The 19,299-nt window shown below is 43.6% G+C and overlaps 1 protein-coding gene across 2 annotated transcripts in view; it reads left to right on the forward strand.

Annotated features, from left to right (window-relative positions):
- Positions 1-6: 6 nt before the first annotated feature.
- The window catches only part of VWA8 (von Willebrand factor A domain containing 8), a 41,457-nt gene continuing 22,164 nt past the window's right edge, over positions 7-19,299 (forward strand). Inside the window, exons 1-14 of one of the 2 annotated variants that reach the window (XM_032960454.2) lie at positions 7-483; positions 3,514-3,591; positions 5,185-5,315; positions 6,069-6,179; positions 6,542-6,709; positions 7,115-7,279; positions 7,683-7,732; positions 14,270-14,378; positions 14,935-15,039; positions 15,637-15,777; positions 15,911-16,045; positions 16,660-16,737; positions 17,885-18,045; positions 18,725-18,838. In XM_032960454.2, the coding sequence (XP_032816345.1) occupies positions 381-483; positions 3,514-3,591; positions 5,185-5,315; positions 6,069-6,179; positions 6,542-6,709; positions 7,115-7,279; positions 7,683-7,732; positions 14,270-14,378; positions 14,935-15,039; positions 15,637-15,777; positions 15,911-16,045; positions 16,660-16,737; positions 17,885-18,045; positions 18,725-18,838 (1,649 nt within the window). In that variant the 5' untranslated portion in view covers positions 7-380. The remainder of the gene's footprint in view (positions 484-3,513; positions 3,592-5,184; positions 5,316-6,068; positions 6,180-6,541; positions 6,710-7,114; positions 7,280-7,682; positions 7,733-14,269; positions 14,379-14,934; positions 15,040-15,636; positions 15,778-15,910; positions 16,046-16,659; positions 16,738-17,884; positions 18,046-18,724; positions 18,839-19,299) is intronic. The other variant, XM_032960461.2, reaches the window with a different exon arrangement.

The raw sequence follows: 19,299 nt of genomic DNA on the forward strand, positions 1-19,299 counted from the left end.
TGTGACGTCATGTGACGCTGGCGGAGGGAGATAAAAAAATCGGCCAAAATTGCGTGACGTCATTTATGGACGGCCCCTAAATATGTCGTCACCCTCCACCACCCGACACAGCCAGTAAGGCTTAGTTACGCAAACAACGCGCCAATTAGTTTAACTACTTCAGCCACAACATTAACAAGTTGAATACGACGTTTCATAACTTTAACCTGCAGTCGTACGACCCTTCTCATGAAATATTGAACTAAACAAGATGGAGGCACGCCGACAAAGTCCCAGAATGCCCCGCACCAGCCCGGAGGCGCTGACCCATTGGTTGGCTGCGGTCACGTGTGCCGGCCCACCTCGTGAAGCCGGCAGCAGCAGCAACAACAACGGGCGCCATGCAGCAGCAGCCGCACGCCGCGCTGCGCCGCGTGCGGCTCCTTGCCGGGGCCATGGCGGGGCCCCGAGCCGCCACCCGCCGCGCCCTCTGCGCAGCTTCAGGTGCCCAGGGGCCCCGGCGCCATGCGGCGGCGGCGGCGAGAAACTCGGTGACGCGTGGGGAAGCTTCAGGGGACCGAGTCCTCGTGAGCGGTCACGGCTACGTTCGTCTTGAGCTGTCACCAATGCTATGGAGGAAGAATGATCGGCGTTGAGCTGTCACGAGCCGAGTTGTCGAGAGTCGCCGGTTGAGCTTTCTTCTCGAGTTGAGTTGTCACGAGTCGTGGAAAGTCGTGGCGGGGCTCGTCAGCCAATGGGCGCAGCGCTTGGCGAGTCACGTGGCCGGGCAGCCGGTGTTTGAGCACGTGGATGACCTTGGCGTGTCGTGGAGCTCGTTGACACTTGGAGTGGAGCTCATTGACACTTGGAGTGGAGCTCATTGACACTTGGAGTGGAGCTCATTGACACTTGGAGTGGAGCTCGTTGACACTTGGAGTGGAGCTCGTTGACACTTGGAGTGGGGCTCGTTGACACTTGGAGTGGAGCTCATTAACACTTAGTGGAGCTCATTGACACTTGCAGTGGAGCTCGTTGACACTTGGAGTGGAGCTCGTTGACACTTGGAGTGGAGCTCGTTGACACTTGGAGTGGAGCTCGTTGACACTTGGAGTGGAGCTCATTGACACTTGGAGTGGAGCTCGTTGACACTTGGAGTGGAGCTCGTTGACACTTGGAGTGGAGCTCGTTGACACTTGGAGTGGAGCTCGTAGACACTTGGAGTGGAGCTCGTAGACACTTGGAGTGGAGCTCGTTGACACTTGGAGTGGATTTCATTCACACTTAGTGGATCTCATTGACACTTGCAGTGCAGTTCATCGAAAGAGTAGTGCAGCTCATTGACACTCGAGATCATTGAAACCAGTGGAGTTCATTGACAGTGGCGCTCATTGAGACTAGTGGTCATCAACATCGTGCGTTATTGCCTTCAGTAGCTGAGTATTACAATTGTTATACTTTAAATGTTGTATACAAGTAATCATCGCAGGAATGCTGTAAAATATTATTATAAAATCGACGCATGGCTGTGTTTGACAACTTTCCAGAACGAGTCACTTTATTTACCAGCAGTTTTTTTTTAATGTGCGCACACAACCATGGGATGTAGCGATTGTACAGAACGTTCTTAAACCGGTTCCCTCGTGAAGTAAATAGGTGTAGCAGAACGTACGCGCTTATAGAAGGTTCGTAAAATTATATAAAAGAGTAGGCGTAAACTACTGATAAAGCATTGGAATGAAACGACCGTGGCTTATTTATGCTGTGTTGCGCAATGGCTGTACAGAGGTCAAACTCAGCAGACCAGAAGTTGTCGTGGTGCCAACTTGGGGGCCGTCCATAAATGACGTCACGCACCTTAGGGGGGGGGGAGGGGGTCAGACATTTGTGACGATGTGTGACGAGGGTGGGGGGGTGAGAAATGTGACGTCATATGAAAATGCGCAACTTTTAATAAATATAGACAACACGTTCCACTTAATCAAATCGACTTTTTTTTTTAAATAAATGTTTTCTCCTACAACATCAGAGTGCAGCGCCACGTTAATTACGCACTATGTCAATAGTTTAAAGCGATTTGAAGCATGTTTATATATTTTTGGGGGGGGGGCAGAGCTTTGTGACGTCATATTTGAGGGGGGTCTGACTTTTTGTGACGCCGTGTAACGAAGGGGGAGGGACAAAAATCGTACAAAATCGCGTGACGTCATTTATGGACGGCCCCTTTGCCGAGCCCACAAAGGCGGGGCTAGGCGATGCTGGGGTTGTGGATTTTCCCAGTTTCACTCCTGGAAAAGTCAGATTAACATTTAATTTTATTTTTGATTTAAAGCTTTCGTGACTGCAGGGATTCAAATTCTTGGTTCTTTCGGTTAAGTCACGTAGAAGGGAAACAATAAAATAAAAAAAATATAAAACAATTAAATTCTCACGACGTTTCGACTGCAACACAAGCAATCATCATCAGGTGTGAAAACCACCGCCACTTTTTTCAAATTTTCTTGCTGTGGTTTTCACACCTGATGATGATTGCTTGTGTTGCAGTCGAAACTTCGTGAGAATTTTATTGTTTGCTATTTTTTATTATTTTATTGTTTCCCTTATACGTGACTTTACCCAAAGAGCCAAGAATATTCAATTTAATGTTTATTTTTTATTTTAATCCGTGTAAAATTTGAATGTTCACAAGTGTGGTTTGTGGTAAAGCCCTTTTGACCTCTCGCATAGAACAGAACCATAAATCTTTATCAGAAACGAGCAGTAATAGAGACCTATTTTGCAAGCATGAGTGAGAGATCACCTCCCCAGTAAACTACTGAGGGATGTTGATTGTGCTGCAGGTTGTGTGGCATTACATCAAATACCTGGACAATGCGGTGTGCTCTGCAGAATTGGAAGAATGCATTGCTTCCAGTTTCTTAGAAAACTTACCTGGGAAATGTCCCGGAAAAGATGAATCAACATTGTCTTGCCAGGCACGCTCAAGAGAGACTTAAAGGCAGGCGTGCTCCTAAACGGATTCCATATTAGCTGCCTGTTACAGCAAAGGTGTAGAACATTTCAACAGGATCTACGCACCTGCATAATTTTATCTAATTGATGAGTATTTAATCTGTTTTCATCATTAATTGAGCTTATCGGTTTGCATTACACCGCATGAAATGGAGTCTATGCAGAATATGTATTTCTATTTAGATAGACAAATGCTGCTTTCATGAAACTTGGTACAGTCAAACCTTGTGGATTGCGAGTAACTTGGTCTGCGAGTGTTTTGCAAGACGAGCAATTTAAAAATAAATAAATATGAATTTGATAAACGACCGAGGTCTTGCAATACGAGTAGTAGTACGTATGCGCTTTGTCTGCCGAGCGTCACGTGATCACAACTGATATACGAGTGCTTTGATATACGAGTGCTTTGATATACGAGTGCTTTGGATTACAAACACGTTTCCGGAACGAATTATGCTCGCAATCCAAGGTTTTACTGTATTACAGTATTGACAACTGCCTAATTGTATTGTCTCCTGTGACCAGGGGAGACCATAACTATTGGAGATGTATCCCGTAAGGTGAAGCGGCCGCAAAACCCTGAGTTGGTGCCTGTCAAGCACAGTAAGTGTCAAGATGTCTATTGGTTGCTTTGCATATTTTGTAGTAATTTTGAGTAAACAAGAAATGGCTATATACAGTTCTTATGTTAAGAATATTTGAAATATACTTTAAAGAATAAACGTGTACAATATCCAGAGGTTTTTTAAGAAAATATGTTTGCTGAACATTTTCAGGGAGGGTGTCAACTCGAAATAGCTTAGGTCTTTGTTTTATAATCATAAACCCAAAATAAATCACAGTGAACGTGCATACGAAAAGTTGCTCTCCTGAATAATCTCAAATTATACATTTTACTTCATGAACAAATCTTTAATCCTTTTGTTGATTGCATCGAGCTGGTCCATGTAGAGGATTTGGAGAAATGCTGATATTACAGTGAAACTGCTTCCTGTTAACCATCGATGGTTTATCACTGCTGTCCATTGTAATATCATGCATGACAATTGTCAATAACACTGGCCCTAAAAGGTAAAAATATATAATAGGTGGCATTTTGGAAATGGCATGTATTCTTAGCAGAGAGCTTGGGTTGTGCTCATCTCAGTTGCTACGCCTGAGTCAGGGTAGAATATGACAATGGGGTGTGGGTTATTAAAGGTATTCATGCATGTTGTTGGCAGCTAGATCTTTAAGAAATAGTATCTTTAGCATTTAAATTGCTTCATAAAAATGACTTTCATTCCTTTGTCAGTCCACTGTTGGATGAAAGGCTCATGTTGATCGTGGCGTTTTTTTTACCATAGTTCATCATGATTATTAATGTCGGTTGGTCAAGGGGCAGGGACCCAATACAAGTTCAGATATTACTCACCACTGATACTAGCCACAGCTGAATATGAAATCTGGCAATCTGAGTTTAATTTCAGGCCAAAGCACAAGTGATATCTTTACAGGTTGTACTGGTCCTGGGCCCCCACTTCCTCAACATGCACTTACCAGCTTTGATAACTTATGGTTGAACAACCCCGATAACCAACATTGCATCGAGATGCCTTTATCAGCGTATTGACAAAGGTCGGTAAATTGCTGATGTCACAGTTACTCTGAAAAATGTTTTTTGCTGTACGTGGATGAATGGGGTCTTGTTGTAAAACAGTGTTCGTGTACTTTTGAACAACATGAGCATTGATACATTGGAGACATTACAAAACAAACATTTGCTTTCAAGCAACTGAAAGTACTGTATGTACACCTTCTTATAATGCATATTTTGTAGGATTTCTGTACGTTTTGGCTTACGTTTGTGCACGTTTTCCTATTTTTACTGTGTGTGTTTATTTTCTTTTACTTTGGTGCTCTGCCTTAACAGCAGGTCCTTTGTTCCCATCTTCTTACCTCTTCTCTGTTCTCTGCCCTCTTCATTTCCACAATTGACCGTTTCCTCAAGTCGTCCAACATGTCAATTTTTGGCCTTCCTCTCATTATTTTCCCACCCATTCTTCCTTCAATAACATCCTTCATTAAACCTTTCCCCCTTGTGGAATCTGTCCAATGCAGTTCTTCTCATGATGCTCATCATTCTTAAAGTTTTTATTTGAAATAATGCAATAATCTGATTGCGCAAGGTGTATTGGGGCCCTGCGTGTGCTGTAGTTACAGGCTCACTGTCCCAATCCACCCTGGAACACCTGCGCTGGCTTCTTCAGAAAGATGTCTTGGGGCAGGATGTGTTCCTCATTGGGCCTCCAGGACCTCTACGCCGCTCAATCGCTATGCAGTACATGGTATACAGATTCTATGCTATAGTCACTTTAAGATGTTTTTCTTGTTCGTGTTTTTGTTTTTTTGTTTGTTGTGGTTGCACCCGATTCAAGAGCCGAATGGCTCACAGGGCTATAACAAAATAAACTGAACTAAAAACTGAACTAAATTTAATCAATGGCTTCTTTTGAAAGTGCACACATACATAAAGTGCATGTATATACAGGGTTATATTTTTATTTTTTCATATATTGACATATATTGCGTTTTTAACCATAGAACTGAGTGGATTAAACATTACTCTGTACTTTGAAACTATTAATGCCTTTATGACCAAAGCAAATGTCATCAGAGCCTACCTATCATAGTGTAAATAATCATGACATCCTTTTAGATACATTTTATTTTCCCTTGACAAAATTATATCCATGGGTGTTCATACAGAAACCAACGATGACCATTGTATAACAGCACAAGATCCACCAACATTCACAATTTTCATTCTCAAGTAACCTTAACAAGTTCCTTCAAAAAGTTTGTAAAACGCACTTTCCTGAAAAGACTACATTCTGGGGGCTGGATAATTATTTTATCCAGTCACATGAAATATTTAGAACTTGAGGTAAAACATTACCTTCAAACTAAGTGGTTTTGTAGGTTTTTTTTTAATTAATCGATTACCATTTAGATAGAAAAGGCCAGAATGGAATTCAAACCAAATATTGGATGCATCCCTTGCAATTATGATAATGATGCTGACATTTTTGCATGTGCAGGAGCTGACAAAGCGAGAGGTGGAGTACATCGCTCTGTCGCGGGACACGACAGAAGGTGACCTGAAGCAGCGGCGTGAGATTAAGGGGGGAAGCGCACACTACCTGGACCAGGTGAACTCACCCTCTGACACCCTTGGACTCGACAAGCTTACATTGGTCACAAGGCCCAAGTCTGAGCTTACCCAGTGATGACAGTTTCACTGGACCAGATTATATCACCATGGGACACCTATCACCTTGATTATTTTTTATGAATACATGGCATTGTAAATATTTGTAAATAATTGCAAACATAAACAAACATTTCTCTATACTCCCATATATTATATGTGCTTATGTAAAAAAAAAATACGTTTATATTTGTCATCTTCATAATGAGTGAATGTCTCAATGCGCTATATATGTTTACAGATGTATATGTTATTTATCATTGATGCACTTTTCAAGGAAAAGTATTTTGCACATGTGTTCAGTGTGCTGTGCGAGCAGCCTTACTAGGACGGGTGCTGGTTCTGGAAGGTGTGGAGAGAGCAGAGAGGAATGTGCTTCCAGTTCTCAACAATTTATTGGAGAATCGAGAAATGCAGCTGGAGGATGGACGCTTCCTCATGTCAGCACAGCGTTATGACAAGCTTCTACAGGTATGGCCACAGTGACATGGAGTTTTCTTATAGAGCTAGTACGGTCCTCCATCTTTGGATGTCAATGCCTGAAGTAATAAGAGTATTTTACTGATTTCATTTAACCTTTATATATTTCATATTATTCACGTCCCCTTTGCACACACGTTTCTTCCTGCGATATTGGAAAGGAACCACATTGCACAGAAATCATTTGGCCAAGTGGATGTTGGGGCAGGCCACTGTATAACATAAATCTGGCTAGGATAGAAAGTGTTGTCGAGGTGTGGTGACATCAATAATTTCGGCCATTATGAAGTCTTGCTCTTATGACAATTTACAAAATCGGCATCCAACAAAAATGAATTGTTGAACTGAAGGTGGATCCTCACTTGACTGCAGCGTCCCCTCGTGCTGTTGTCACAGGAGCACTCAGCGGAGCAGCTGGCCGCTTGGCGGGTCGAGCGGGTGAGCGAGGAGTTCCGCGTGGTCGCGCTCGGTCTGCCCGTGCCGCGATATCGTGGAAACCCGCTGGACCCGCCTCTCCGCTCTCGCTTTCAGGCGCGCAACATTCCGCACCCGCCCTTCAAGGTGTCTTACAATGTTTGAGTAGTTTTAAAATGAACATGAACACTTCCCAATAGGTTTATATTGAACTAAATAAAATAGGATTTTTTTTATACCATTCACGAATGTTATGTGAAAATGTTAACATGACACAAACTATTTTTTTCTCCAATCCAGATAAGGAATAGCCGGAATTATCAACAGTCATTTCACAATTTCTTCCACGAGTTTTACCACCAATACTTATCTTTACTCAGGCAAACTTTGACAGTTATATTCTCAGGAACGCTGAGGAATGGATTTCTTACACTTGTAGGATGTTTCATTATGTGCCGTTGTTGCAATATATTAAATGCGATTTCCACAGGCCTATTATGTTAATATGTTTGATGTACCTACGCTCAGTCTGTGCTACTTGTCCATATAGGAGCAACTGGAGATACTCTACGCAGCTGCACCAAACGTTCCTCCTGAAACGTATGTCGATTTTCGATACAGCAATTGTTTTATACACTTTATTACAGCGTTTATATAAATAGCACACATTTCCATACGTAATTGCATATATGGCTTATCATGGAGGTGCCAAGGTGTAGGGGTCTACGTGACCAAACCAAGGTGCCCTAGCTGGTTGGTGAAGCATGCATGCTACACACATGCATATTATAGGTTATGTATACCATTGGAACCTCCTTTGCCAGTAGCAAAATATGATAATTGTTTTTTTACCCTTTTATCTGGCAACAAAACTGACACCTTTTATTTTTAAATGCTTACCCAGAGCTCTCATACTCTGATGGTGCATTGTCTTTGAGTTGTGTGCCTTTTGGCGTCATCTTGTCCGACACCATGTGAGACTAGGCTCTAAGGAAAGCTGTCTCGGGTGTGGACCAATCAATTTTAAGGACAGTGCATACATTATCAGAGTTATGTTTTTTGTTTGAATCCGACTGCAGGTATTGTGGTCAATGCGAACATGACTCCTTGTAAAAAAAGGCGTCAGTTTGTTCCCAGATTAAAGGGTAAAAAACCAATAATCATATTTTGCTACTGGCAAAGGAGGTTCCAATGGTGTAAATGCTTACCCAGAGCTCTCATACTCTGATGGTGCATTGTCTTTGAGTTGTGTGCCTTTTGGCGTCATCTTGTCCAACACCATGTGAGGCTAGGCTCTAAGGAAAGCTGTCTCGGGTGTGGACCAATCAATTTTAAGGACAGTGCATACATTATCAGAGTTATGTTTTTTGTTTGAATTCCGACTGCAGGTATTGTGGTCAATGCGAACATGACTCCTTGTAAAAAAAGGCGTCAGTTTGTTCCCAGATTAAAGGGTAAAAAACCAATAATCATATTTTGCTACTGGCAAAGGAGGTTCCAATGGTGTAAATGCTTACCCAGAGCTCTCATACTCTGATGGTGCATTGTCTTTGAGTTGTGTGCCTTTTGGCGTCATCTTGTCCAACACCATGTGAGGCTAGGCTCTAAGGAAAGCTGTCTCGGGTGTGGACCAATCAATTTTAAGGACAGTGCATACATTATCAGAGTTATGTTTTTTGTTTGCATTCCGACTGCAGGTATTGTGGTCAATGCGAACATGACTCCTTGTAAAAAAGGCGTCAGTTGGTTGCCAGATTAAAGGGTAAAAAACCAATAATCATATTTTGCTACTGGCAAAGGAGGTTCCAATGGTGTAAATGCTTACCCAGAGCTCTCATACTCTGATGGTGCATTGTCTTTGAGTTGTGTGCCTTTTGGCGTCATCTTGTCCAACACCATGTGAGGCTAGGCTCTAAGGAAAGCTGTCTCGGGTGTGGACCAATCAGTTTTAAGGACAGTGCATACATTATCAGAGTTATGTTTTTTGTTTGCATTCCGACTGCAGGTATTGTGGTCAATGCGAACATGACTCCTTGTAAAAAAGGCGTCAGTTTGTTGCCAGATTAAAGGGTAAAAAACCAATAATCATATTTTGCTACTGGCAAAGGAGGTTCCAATGGTGTAAATGCTTTACCCAGAGCTCTCATACTCTGATGGTGCATTGTCTTTGAGTTGTGCGCCTTTTGGCGTCATCTGGTCCAACACCATGTGAGACTAGGCTCTAAGGAAAGCAGTCTCGGGTGTGGACCAATCAATTTCAAGGACAGTGCATACATTGTTTGCATTCCGACCGCAGGTATTGTGGTCAATGGAAACATGACTCCTTGTAAAAAAGGTGTCAGTTTTGTTGCCAGATAAAAGGGTAAAAAAACAATTGTCAGGTTATGTATACCTGTCGCATTGGACAGAAACTCCAAAAGAGGCAAAAATGCAAATGCAGAATGGAACCAACTGAATGGTATCTGTACGTGTTGTTGTATATGTGGTTGTTATGAAAATGTGATAAAATAATGAAAATTAAATGGAACTAGAAATTTGCATAATGTGCCCGGAATTATGTTAATTTGTGTAATTATGCATTATAAATTATGCTAATTCGAGAGATAATTGTATCGATTTATGCGAGTGGGTGTGGTTATGTTAATGACAGCCTTTCTGATAATCAGGCCCCGCCTCGTTAACAAGGGTCTGTTATCAATCGGGACAATGCAATTAATCGTATGCAGTTATGCTAGTGTCAAGAGTCAACTCGGCTTCATGGTTTAACTTCGTATTATCGATCAGGATAATACAATGATTCTCGCTTTAGTATTTACTGAGTATGGATTAGAGTTTATGTTAGGTCCCCAAGTTGATATCATTCTCGCTTTAACATTTACTGAGTATGGATTAGTGTGTTTATGTTAGGTCACCAAGTTCATATCTCATCGCAGAACCAGATCTTATGCATAGATTTTAGCAAAGAATCACATGACCACTTCTGCATTAATCAATTTATTTCTAATTAAACCTTAACTCTAATATAGTATGTGACTCTCAATCTCGGAACTTTTAACACCGTATAATACAGTATCATCCACGACTGTATGATTTCACTTTGACAACAGCACCTGTGGTTAATTCCGCCGCGTAACGCGAGCTCTGTTGGTGAGAGAGAGAGTCGTTAAAACATGCATATGCTAACAAAACTTGATGCTCTATTATGAAAGATTATACTGGAATTCACTCTATTATGAGAGATTATACTGCAATTCACTCTGTTGTGAAAGATTATACTGGAATTTACTCTATTATGAAAGGTTATACTGGAATTAGCACACACAGTACCGCGCTTATTCATAGATCCATAAGCAACCCTTATCACGTTGTTAGCGCATTAGGTCACGGAACAGTTGAGTATTCTGTAGAGTACGCGAGTGCGTGCGCGATCAGTAACGAAAAGTACTTAAAGATTATATGACGATATTAATACGAAAAAGGCGATCAAAAACAGTTATTCTTCCCAAAGGCACAAATAGGGTGAGGGGGTGCTCTCTCCCCCGATATCCTTATCTTGGACTAACGTTTAATTAATTGTGGACCAGATCGCCTGTTGGATACGCTATCCCCCCCCACGTGAGCGTAGCTCCGTGGTGAAGGTGTCAAGGATTCATTCATATTGATGGATCAGTTGGTAATTTATGCGATTAGAAGTACAGCCCAAAACAAAATATTAAGAGGAAATATTACGAATATACTTATAAACGACGGAGTGTTCACTCGATCTGCTGCAATGCCTTCACAGCCACTGATGGCCTATGGACTTGAGTATTGGCTTCTGGTTAAGGACCCGTCTAGGTTTGAGTGATATGAATTGTTTTGAATAGTGTTTGGAGTTGAGTTTTTAGGTCAAGCGAACGCCTGATTTGTCGTGTAGTGGAGCAGTGTGCGTCATACGTATAAGTTGATTAGGCTCGGCCCACTCTGGTTGACGTAGGCTGACCAGCTGACACGTTGTTGTAATTGCGATGGCCCGTCGGTAGATGGCGCACACAGCACACTCGTAGCGTGCGCGGGAGGTGAGTCGGCTTGGCCCGGTTGCGCAATCGGCGCTGGCGATGCACGTTCGTAGCCTCGTCGCTAAACAGCGACCCTCGCCACCCCGGCGGGCGGCAGAGACCTCCGCGTCAGCAGAGGCCGACCCACGCAGGGGCGAGTTGAGCTGTCAGGCGGGTCTTGCCCGCCTGCAGATGAGATGGGGAGCCGCTCCGATGAGTTGAGCCCCGATGGGCCAGCTCCGTTGAGCCGACCGAACTCAGCTGAGTTCCGGACGAACTGAGTTGAGGTGATGAGCTCCTTGCTGAGGAGCTCCGTTGATGAGTTCCCCCGAACTGGGTTTTCAATGCTGTAGCGTCCTCTTTTATGCCAAAATCCTTCCTCTTGACTCCTCCCCACAAGGTGGGGCTTCTTTTGATTTAGCGGTGTGTCATGGTCTGGAGCGTGTGTTCGTATGTGTGTCCGTCCGTATGTCCTTGTGTATGTGTATCCTTGTGTGCGTCATTTACGGCCTTGTTCTATTGATTCCTCTTTCCATAGACCATCAAAAAAACAGCAGGTGTTACAAATTGTCTCAAGGCGTCTTTGTCTGTGTGGCACAACCTTGAGGGAGGCGGAATTCTCCCCTGTGTGACCGACTCTCACCGCTTCCTAGACCCAGGCCCCCTCTTTTCATACCATCAAAAACAACAGGTGTTTAAAATCATCTCACAGACGTCTTTGTCTGTGTTGCGCAATCTGGAGGGAGGGGCGATGTTCCCTCATACGACCTTTACCGACGCACGGAGAAATGGTTAAGTTTTTTTTTAAGTTAACATTTTCATCACAGACTTACTGTTATGATTCTGCACGTGACTCGAGGTCTGCTGTGTTTGCTGTGTTAGTCTTCCATCGTGGCTCTTGACTTTAGCTTAAGGGAAGGTGCTCTCTTAAGCGTATGTATACTCTCATCATGTACGGCAGGGAGACAAAGGCGGCCGGGAGACACTCTTTTTCCCTGGCCCTCGGTTTAACATCGCTCAAGTATCTGCAAGGCCATTCCAGCGGGGCATAGCTCATGGCGCCTTTAACTGAAACTCCCTGTCCCACTCTCTCGCTGTCTGTCTCAGTCTCTGCCCCACACTCTCTGCCCCACACTCTCTGCCGCATTATCGTGCAACTGATAGCTTTAGCACAGACACCCGATGGGGTCTCTCCCGCCCTCGTTTCAGGGCTGCGCCTTTATCCGGACTACACCGCCATGTGTCTCAAGGCTCCTCATTAATTTCCGTCTCGCTGTGGTGGGGGAGTGTTATCTCTGTTTTCAGCCTTGTGAACGCAGGTGCTGAAATAATTGCTTGGCGTCTGTCCTCTCTCTCACGCTACGATTTAGACAAAGGCGCCTCTGCTCCTCTTCCATTGCCCTTGAGTCAACACTGCCCTATTATTCGCCTATGTGCTGAGGTTAGGGAATTCGTTTTGACTTTAGAAAAAAATTCTGTGTTTGTCATACGCTTTGGTCAGGTTGTACAGGAACTTACTAAAGATGAATTAACATTCAGTATTGGATTAGCAAATGGGCAATAGTTCATTGATGTAGCTCGTAACCTGGTCTCCAATTGGAGCGAGCGCGAGGATCAATAATTTTAGCCGCCTCCTGTTGTTGAATTTCGAACTTGAACGCTAGAAGATGCAGAATAAATGGTTGAGCTTTTAGACTCACCTATGTCTAGGCTAACACGAACTCTCTGCGACCCTAGGCTCCGTGCTTACGTCACCCTGCAGCTTGCTGTGATGCGCTCTGTCAGGTTTTTTTTCAAAGCGGCCCGTGCTGAGGTTGGGAAGCTTGTCCTTGGAGCCTGTTATTTTTAAAATTTATTTATTTAATTATAAGGTGGATGGTGTTAGTATCAACGCTCTGTGTGATCATGCCTTGCAATTTCCCCAACCCAATTTTTGCCAAGGTCTGCTTCATTATTTTAATTTCAGAACAACGGCCCTCTCATGGCCTCCACGTGCGGTTTGTTTAGTTTAGCTCTACCTTGCATACAGATAGCCTGTGATAATTGCCTTGCCTTCGGCTTATCTCAGCTCTCTCACGTTACGGGAGGACAAGGCGTCTTTTTGGCTTACGTGTTGTTTTTCAGTTTACTATGCTCTTATGTGTTTTATTCATTAAACAAAAATATCGGTGTATCGGTTAATTTCTTGTTAATATTAATTTTGGAAAAAGGCGCATATCCAACAGTGTTGTGACTGTGTATGTCACTGTGTGGTGCCGGGCTGACGAAGCCATGGCGGATAATGTGTTGGCATTATGTTCAGCCGGCTTACTGGGGCGTAGTACCAGCCCTAGCGGGGCTTGGGTGATATAACGGAGGCCCCGTGAGGGGCTTGGGTTTCTTCGTGTTGCTGGTGGAGAAGATCCACATTGGGTAAAGGAAGCCTCCAGCCACGCAGTCTGGGACCCAACTTGTGGTCCGGGCCGGGATAGCGAACCGTGTATAGTTCTGCCGTAGCGTGGCTAGATGGGCATTCAACACCCAAGTGTAGGTCGTGTTATGTTGAGTTGAAGTTACTGGAATAAATAGTGTTGCTCCCAAGACAACGTCTGCAACTCAGTTGGACTCACTATATATCACACATTGTGTAAAGGGATTATAATTAAATGTCCTTGTATCTGCTAGGAGGGTACACCATCACCATCTGGGGAGGAGACTGGGATGGGAGACAGTCTGAGTGAAAACATTGCCCCATTAAAGCGTTTAATCGTTTTGCAATCTCCCCATTTTTTTTGCTTCAGAATATTCACCATTTCTACCTTTATAGTTTCCTCCCTGCCGTTATGCTCAGTCTCTTCTTCATTGTATCTTTAGTCACCTGTACTGTCTTCGTTATTCACTCCTTCCCTTATTTTTACGGGATTTTTCTTTTCCTAACCCTTCATGTAAATAATTATGTAAATTTTCTCTCTTTTCTTGGTCTTGGATGATTCTCCACTGCGCGTACCTACATATTCCTTGTCCCCTATTATTGCTGAACCTCCATTCTGCTTCCCTGACTAACCCCCTCTGCGTGCCAAACTCATCATCTTACAAGTGTTGTCTCTCTCGCTGTGTGCAGGCTGGCCCAACTGCTGGGATTTGCAACGACAATGCTGACGCCTGAGGGCGCGACACTGGGCCTGCCTGACTTCCCCATGAACAGTCTGCTGCCGCTCGCCCACATCCTCGTACGAGCATTACACAATTCGAGTGCTTGTTTACTGCAATATACATCGAAAGCGCTTTTGTCAATCCGCTGGCAGATGAGGCCATCCCCATGGTGTGTGGATTGTGGGGGTTATTTGACCATACTTCTCTATGCTCATGTCGGTTGGTGGAGGCTATGAACATTGATATGGGAGCATAGGAAGTACAGTGCACCAATGTAATTGGCTACACGGTCCAGCAGGTATTCCTGCAACAGCTTCGGAACAACCTGACGTGCATGGTGGTAGCCCATCCAAAAACTCGTCACTCTCAACTTTGCTTAGCTTCTGTGATCTGCCAAGGTCCGGCGCATTCACAGTGATTTGGTCACATGCACAGCAGAGTGATGTATGTATACAGTTTGGCCTGCCTTTTGTAGAAGAACTTTTAATTTTTTGGTATAATTTGGCAGAAATCTCTTTTGAGGAATTTTGTGTTATTTTCTTGAGTAATTTTCCAATGTTGCTGTTTTTTTACGGTTGAGGTGCTAATTGTAATGTGATGAATGATGGTGTGTGTGGGTGTGTGTGGTTGCAGTCAATTGTGCCAGGGTATGACGCTGGGAAGCTGCTAGAGCAAGCGTTCCCATACTCTGCTCTCCTTGGGCCTGAAGGGATCCCAGCGTTGCAGGACACACTCAAGGTACCGATGTGGCAGTCTCAGCTACTGACTATGGAAACTATTCTCAGCCACTACTGTTTGCATTGAAATTGGCCTCCACTTCTTGGCCATTACTGTTCAGACAATAACATTTCATACGTCACAAAATTATTTTTACAAAAAATAAGTCGCACAATGAGGGCTAAATTAATGCTAGGAATAACCTTTATTTGATTGGTCAGCAGGCATTATTCAGTACTCGATGTGTTCGTAGGATTCTGTTTTTATTATCAGTTTAAATTCGTTGAGTAGCAAGTATGGTGTTCTGGACATGACATATATAAAAGAGCAAATCACTATGAAACCCTTACCATCTTGGGTCAGACAGAGAACCAAGTACAGTTTACCTTTCGGTAAAGTCACGTAGGTAGAAATAAAATACAATATAAAAAACTATTATTTCTACCTACGTGACTTTACCGAAAGAACCAAAGAGTATGGATTCCTGCAGTCACGAAAGCTTCAAATCAATATTACAGTTTAGCTATTCAATCCTTTTGTTTGGGGAGTTGGCAGGAGATTGAAATTGTTATAAAAATGCAATTCCTATTGTCCCCACTTCTCCTTATTTTCTTGCAGAAATTTGAGCTAGTGGGCAGTACTGGAGCTGCTCAGCCACGGCGCATCGAGAACGTGAAGAGGAGTGAGGCTGTGAATGACAGTGACGCTCGCTCGGCAGTCATCACAGCTCTCTTTGGGGACAAGAGGTTCTCCTTTAAGGTGCCTGACACATGCGCGCTCATAAAAACATGACAGCGCTCTACCACGTGAGCAATGATGCTACAGCTATCGCAGATTTACAGCAAGTGTATCAAGTGTGGTTGGTTTTCTGTGAATGGTTACATGTGTGTAGGTGATGACAGGCATGGAGGATTTGAAGAGACCAGTGGCATCAGGCGGGTATCACGAGACAGAGGCTCATGCTGGTCTGCTGGCAGACATGGTGCTGTCTCACACCACCTCTGACTTCTGTCTCCTTGGGGGAAAGGTATGTGCACTCTAACATCACAACACGATGTTTGCTGCAGCGTTTTTTTTTCACAGCCATTTGTGTTTACTCTACAGTATTGCATTTGTGTAATATATGTGCATGCAAATATACTTGTGATGGGTAGACAGCAGGGTTCGTGACATTGTTGTCAAGGGGCCCAGGAGGGTTGTGTGATTGAAGGTCAGATCAGATGCTAGTGTCAGAATTAATTGTTTGTGTTGATGTATTACCAGGAGCCCCATGAAAATTAAATGTTAATCTTAAGGAGACATTCTAAAAATGTACTCGCATGCTCATTTGTGATTTGCTTTGAGAAAGTTATCAAATTAAAGTCTGTTTTAGCAGTTTTTGTAACCCTATTTGAGGCCATATGCTGTAGCTTTAAATGCGTTTTCATTAGGGGTCTCAAATTGAATGTAAACTCGGTCATCATAGGATTATAGTGGATGAGAATAATCATAAATGCCTGTTTTACCAGATAAACTAATTATTGGGAACATTCTAACCTGCTTTCATTATTCAATGAAAAATGGCATGGTTTTGCTGTTCAGTTGTGTAACTCCTTAGGTGTTTTGCTGTGTTTACTTTGCCTTTTCTTGGTGTTTCCCCAGGGTTGTGGTAAAAGTATGCTGGCACGAGCATTTGCTGACATGCTGGGCTATCACATGGAATCAATCATGCTTTATCAGGTGAATATGAGAGATGGTCATTTAATGTGGATTAAATTTCAGTGATGATTTGTATATCTGGACAAAATTATATATGAGGTATGTGCATATATTTACATGCTAGTATGTGTAATGTTGGTAATCTGAGGAGGTGTTATCTCCCTGTCTGGGTGGATCAGGGGTCAAAGACAAATATCCCCCGTATAGCCTTAACAGACTATTGGGGCAAGTGCTGTTAGCCAGCACCTATGAAGGCCGGCACGGCACACGAGGGGGTGGGTGGCCAACACCATGCCCGGCCGCCTTTGTTTCCTCAGTGACAATGTTTACACACCGCGCCAGGTACTTATTTGAGGCCGAGTCGACCTAGGAGAGGCCCAGGACCGGTCAGCTAATCATCACTGGTGAGCAGGAATAAAACTCGGGTCGCCGGATTCGTAGTGCAGCATGCGAACGGCTACACTACTGATCAGGGGTGGTCAGAGCACTGAACAAAGCAGCACCGAGGGTCAGCTAGGGTTTTGAGCTCGATTACTTGAGCCAGAACCAAGCCTGAGCTGAGCCGTGAATAAGAATAAGGGCTTGGGACTGAATTTTGGTAGCCACCCGTAACTAAACTATATTCTCAAGTGTAGTTAGTTGATGGTCCCGGGTTGGTCACCAGTGACTGCTTAAGAAAATTATTTTAAATGTGGTTTAACTGTTAATTTGACTAAGACAATGAAAAATATTGCATTGACTGCCACGCGTGGGTATTTCTCAGTAGCACGGAGTTTGGGAAAGTGCCCCCAGCTCATGTGCAGGTATGAGGTGGATTATTATATCGTGAGAGATGGCGGTGGCTTGGAGAGGCCTTCGTCCATCACTGGATTGACCATGGCTGAAGACGATGATGTTAATTCCAAAAACACCAATGACATCACTTCTGCCTAGTGGTCATTGGAAATTATGTAATATCATTGTGTCTGTGATATTTGCATGCAACATTCTTAAAACGTGTACCTGCTGCAGAGTGTAAACATCGCCATTGAGGAGAGGCGGCCATGTGTGATGCTACTAGCCACATGGCTAGCAGCACATGGCTAGCAGCATGGCACATGGCCAGAACAGTCTGTTAGTGCTATCGGAAAGTGCTTTGTCTTTATTGTCGCGATGGCGCACTGTGTAGGATATGACCGCCCGGGAGTTGCTGCAGCAGAGAGTGACGCTGGCTAACGGCGACACTGCGTGGCGGCCATCCCCCGTGGTGACAGCGGCGCGTGATGGTAGCCTGCTTCTCCTCGACGGCATTCACCGTGTCAACCCTGGCACGCTGTCTCTGCTGCACCGGTACTAACCACCCGGCGGGGCTCACGCCTAATCCTCTCACATTGCGTCAAGTCTGAGTGTGGAGGCAACTTATCAGTCACAGTAGCAAATGCACTGTCCCGTGTTTGGGGGGGGGGGGAAGTAATTGGAAATTGGGCTTACCGTTGTATGAAAGCTCTTTTTTTAGAAGAGGTAATCCAGAATAAACATTGGATTTGTGTAGTATATTATGTTACGAATGTGACCATCTCACAGAAGAGTCATAACTTACAAACCGATCATCCCACCTGGGGTGATAAATTAACTACAACTTTATGTGAAGGTAATAAAATAGTTGAATAATAGTACACAGGAATGTGGAATTTACACATCTTGCTCAGTACAGGCAACAGGGATGAGCATTGACCTGCACTCGTTTGAATGAGAAGATGCTGATTTGTTTACACTTTGTGGTAGCAAATTGTTGACATTACAGCATGAATATACATTGTGAGAATTAAAAGCGTGTCGTAAAACCTAAACTTTGAAATACTTTTTCTTTGTATTTGTAATCATTAGTTATTTAAAAATGCGGTTACCTACTTGCAGTAATTAATATTTTACTGTTTGTTCATGTATATATCAGTAAGGTTAAATGGTAATGATCTATATGATGCATCCTCTATAAGTTTCTGCTCATTTGGCAATGTGTTGGTGGCAGGTTGGTGCATGACCGTGAGCTCACGTTATATGATGGCTCACGACTGATTGGTGCTGATCGTTATGAAGTCCTACAAAGAGAAACCGGTCTTAGCTCTGAACAGCTAACAGAGAGGTACACTGCATATGTACACCTCTTATACTTAAGGCAAGTAGGCCTAATAAGTCCTATGATGCACAGGGGTCTCGTGTTGGTGGGATCGGTGTGGGGCCATGTCCTTAATGGGTTAACACTTCAGCTTTGTGAGTGGGCACATACTTTCTTGTTTTGCCCACTTCAGCAGTTGTTTCTTGCTGTGGTTGTCCCACCTGATGACGGGCACTTGTGTTGCGTCCGAAACGTCGTGATTTAATTTATTTTATTTTATACCTACGTGACACTTTACCGAAAGAACCAAAGAGTGTGGATCCCTGCAGTCACGAAAACTTCAAATCTAGATTATATACTTTCTTCTCAATGCATCACTCTCCTGTCTCCTTTCATAGTTTATGAACATATCTCTTCTCTTTCATATCGATATTCTGAATACTCTCTCTTCTATCTTTTATGTCTTTTGTCATTACGTCTCTTGGATA

The sequence above is a fragment of the Petromyzon marinus genome, chromosome 2 (genome assembly GCF_048934315.1).
Source record: "Petromyzon marinus isolate PM22_M1 ecotype Great Lakes invasive population chromosome 2, UKy_Petmar_22M1.pri1.0, whole genome shotgun sequence".
In the NCBI taxonomy this organism is placed as follows: domain Eukaryota; kingdom Metazoa; phylum Chordata; class Hyperoartia; order Petromyzontiformes; family Petromyzontidae; genus Petromyzon; species Petromyzon marinus.